The 3,158-nt window shown below is 38.8% G+C and overlaps 1 protein-coding gene across 1 annotated transcript; it reads left to right on the plus strand.

Moving 5' to 3' along the window:
* Positions 1–843: 843 nt before the first annotated feature.
* Positions 844–3,158, plus strand: LOC139392678 (fish-egg lectin-like). Its single transcript, XM_071140840.1, has 6 exons — positions 844–920; positions 1,237–1,298; positions 1,441–1,674; positions 1,844–2,061; positions 2,192–2,310; positions 2,952–3,158. Exons 2-6 carry the CDS (start codon positions 1,244–1,246, stop codon positions 3,091–3,093), a joined length of 768 nt encoding a protein of 255 aa, XP_070996941.1. The 5' UTR covers positions 844–920; positions 1,237–1,243; the 3' UTR covers positions 3,094–3,158.

Consider the following 3,158-nt stretch of genomic DNA (forward strand, 5'->3'; position numbering starts at 1 on the left):
AACAGTAAAAACATCTATGTCCCTCCCCACTTCTAAAACCAAAGTTGCGCCCCTGACTCTTATCCTTAATGTACATGCTTTGTGAAGTGCTTTGCACAAACATTTAAAGAAATAAATAACATCAGGAAGATATAATCAAATCTAAACTCATAATAGACTCATGAGGGAATGTGAAGACACTGTACGGTAGAATAAAGCTACAGTTTGGGATAAAAACAACTAAATGGCCTCTTGTTTTGGTAAATGGATGAGGGATGGGGTAAGAGAAATATAGCCACTCTCAAATTCATAGATGGAACTTTAGATATAAGGACAGACAGATGAGAACAAAATTGTTGTTCTTTAAACATGTTTTATAAAGCTATTCATTGTTTGTTTACAATAATATTGTTGACAAACAATTTAGTGAAAGCTTACATGTTTTATTCTGTTTTAAGCTCATGAGGCATTTAAAAGTTATATTTTTCAAAAATCAATCTATATATAAATTAGGAAAGTTCAACAATGAAACAAAACCCAGCTTTAAACAGGCTTATTCGCCCAACATCAGTGCCCAACCTCACTAATGCTCTTGTGGCTGAACATCTAGTGGAAAGCCTTCCTTGGTGAGTGGAGGCTGTTATAGCAGCAAGTGTGGGGGGGGGGGGGGCAACTCTATATTAATGTTAATGATTTTGGAATGAGATGTACTTTCCTTTTGGTCATGTAGTGTACGTTTTTAAAGAAAATAACAATTGAAATAAAAAATTACTAAAGTTACAAAATTGAAAATACATTCGTCCTCCAATGAGGGGGGTGGTAGGGGTAAAAAATGCGTTACACTCAGTCTGGTACAGTGTAAACATTCCATGGGTCCTCCTATAACACTTAGCAACCTTATCAAACAGCTCTACAAATACGCCACCTGCCAAGGACAGTAGGTGAGAGAAATAAGCTTGCTGTGTGTATAGAACATTTCTGGGATCTTGTATTTCAGCTCATAAAACATATGATCAACACTTTGCATGTTGCGTTTCATATTTTTGTTTAGTGGTTAATATTATTGTGTGTCTGTGTATGGGAGAGGGTGGGGTTATATCCTCCTCTTAACTTTTTATTGGAACAGGTTGTTTGTCAAATATAAAAAGCTCATTAATAATTATTTCATGGGGGTTGAAAGCTGTTTGCAGGGCTATATAAGAGGGACAAGTCTGTGTTCAACCTAACTGCAACCAAACGTATACCGTCACTCTACAGAGACATCATGAGAACCACTGCAGCCGTCCTATTGGTCCTCTGTCTTCTGACCATCAGTCATGGTAAGTTACCATCATCTGAAAAATATTTTTATAGGCAGCTCTACATTAAACTTGGAATTGATCATCAAGTTGGCTCCATAATTTCATCCTCCTTTTTGTTGCTGTACTCTACTGATGTGTCTTTGATCTGGTGTCTCCATAGCCTGGGACTGTCAGGAAATAGTGGCTATCAAGAATCTGATGCAGATCGATGCAGGACTGGGGCAAGTGGTTGCTACGGACACAAGTCAAACCCCCTACTACCTGGTAGGTAATGAATGGATCCGCCTGCCTGGTTCCCTTAGGCATATCACTGTAGGACCAGCAGGGATCTGGGGTGTCAGCAACGGAAACCTCATGTTCAAGTATGTGGCCGGTAACTGGGCTCAATTTGCAAGTAAGTGGAGAACATTACTAAATTATGAACCCAGAGAACACCTACTTCTTAGCTTTCCTGATTACCATCAGGGTAAATTATACATGTTAACATTATGCCATTGTAGGTCATTTGGAAGTACCCACAGACTCCTTGTTTGCTTGTCTGTCTCTGTCTTTGTGGTCTTCAGCCGGTGTAAAGCAGCTGGATGCTGGGGGGGACCAATTTGTTGTGGTGGCCAACATGGACTATGTTCCAGGGTGTCTTTCAAGAAGTGCCTCACTTGGCTTCATGGGTGCTGACTCATCCCTTCGAGGGATAAGGTTGCCAGGAGCTGTGAAGTATTCTAGTTGCGGACATTTTGGGTGCTGGGCAGTCAACAAGAATGATGATATCTACTTAATGAGTGTAAGATCTGGGAAAGAGTGTGAGAGCTGGAGTAGAGTAGTAGAGGATAGAGAGTGTCAGTTATATTAAAACTGTTTCATATTATGACTGTTGAAATTGTCCTAAAACCCTGATTGAATCTGTTTTCCAGTTGAATCAAGACTGCCGAAACAACGGGTGGAGACACATTGATGGCAAGCTTTCCATGATTGAAGTGGCAACTGATGGTAGTGTCTTTGGGGTCAACTCTGCAGGCCAAGTTTATACCAGGTAAGGTTGCAACTTAAATTTGTGTATGGTTCCACCCTTTCACCCCTCAACATTATTAACTTGAAAATAACTTGTAATAAGATTGTATAATAATAATGATATACCTTCATGAATAACTCTGGTCCTTACAGTACATGCTTTGTGAAGCTCTTTACACAAAAATTAAAACAGATGTATAAATAAAATCTGGTAAATATAAATCAGATCTAAATGTATAAGACTTATAAAGAAATGTGTACACAGTGTACAGTAAAATTAGCAAAGGTTGGGTATCCTTTAAAGCTACAGTTTGGGATTAAAAAAAAACAACTTGGCCATCCCACCACTTGTTTTGGTAAACAGATGAGGTATGTAGCTAGAGAAATGTAACCATTCTCAAATTCATACATGGGGCTACAGATTGAATCGATATGGATCCATGGGAAAAAATGTATTTTTTTTTTAAACAACACATTTTTTTTTAAATAACATTGTTTAGAAACAATTGAATAAAAACATACATTTTGGCTTCTGATGTGGTTGTTTTAAGCTCAAGAGTCATAAGTTATATTCTTATAAAATCAATAGCTATATACAATTATTGAAGTCCAAAAACGTTTTATAAACTTTGAACGCAAACCCCACCCCTTTCTTCAACACAGAGACGGCATCACAGCCAGTAAACCAGAGGGCACTGGATGGAGCAATGTCCCAATGTACATGCCAATGAAGCACGTGACCTACGATCTGGGCCGTCTTTGGGTCATCTCCAATTCTGGCTTCACCATGGTGTGCACACATTAGCCTCTTCTCTGTAGCTGAAGACCGTTTGCGATCTGACAAGCTCACTTGCTAACTCATTGATCTCT

The sequence above is a fragment of the Oncorhynchus clarkii genome, chromosome 33, assembly GCF_045791955.1.
Source record: "Oncorhynchus clarkii lewisi isolate Uvic-CL-2024 chromosome 33, UVic_Ocla_1.0, whole genome shotgun sequence".
Classification (NCBI taxonomy): Eukaryota; Metazoa; Chordata; class Actinopteri; order Salmoniformes; family Salmonidae; genus Oncorhynchus; species Oncorhynchus clarkii.

Excerpts from the sequence above, each read along its gene's own strand:
- LOC139392678 (XM_071140840.1), top strand. The coding sequence starts at position 1,244 with ATGAGAACCACTGCAGCCGTCCTATTGGTCCTCTGTCTTCTGACCATC. Across the intron at positions 1,299-1,440 it reads TCTTCTGACCATCAGTCATG|CCTGGGACTGTCAGGAAATA; the intron begins GTAAGTTACCAT and ends GTGTCTCCATAG. Across the intron at positions 2,311-2,951 it reads GCAGGCCAAGTTTATACCAG|AGACGGCATCACAGCCAGTA; the intron begins GTAAGGTTGCAA and ends TCTTCAACACAG.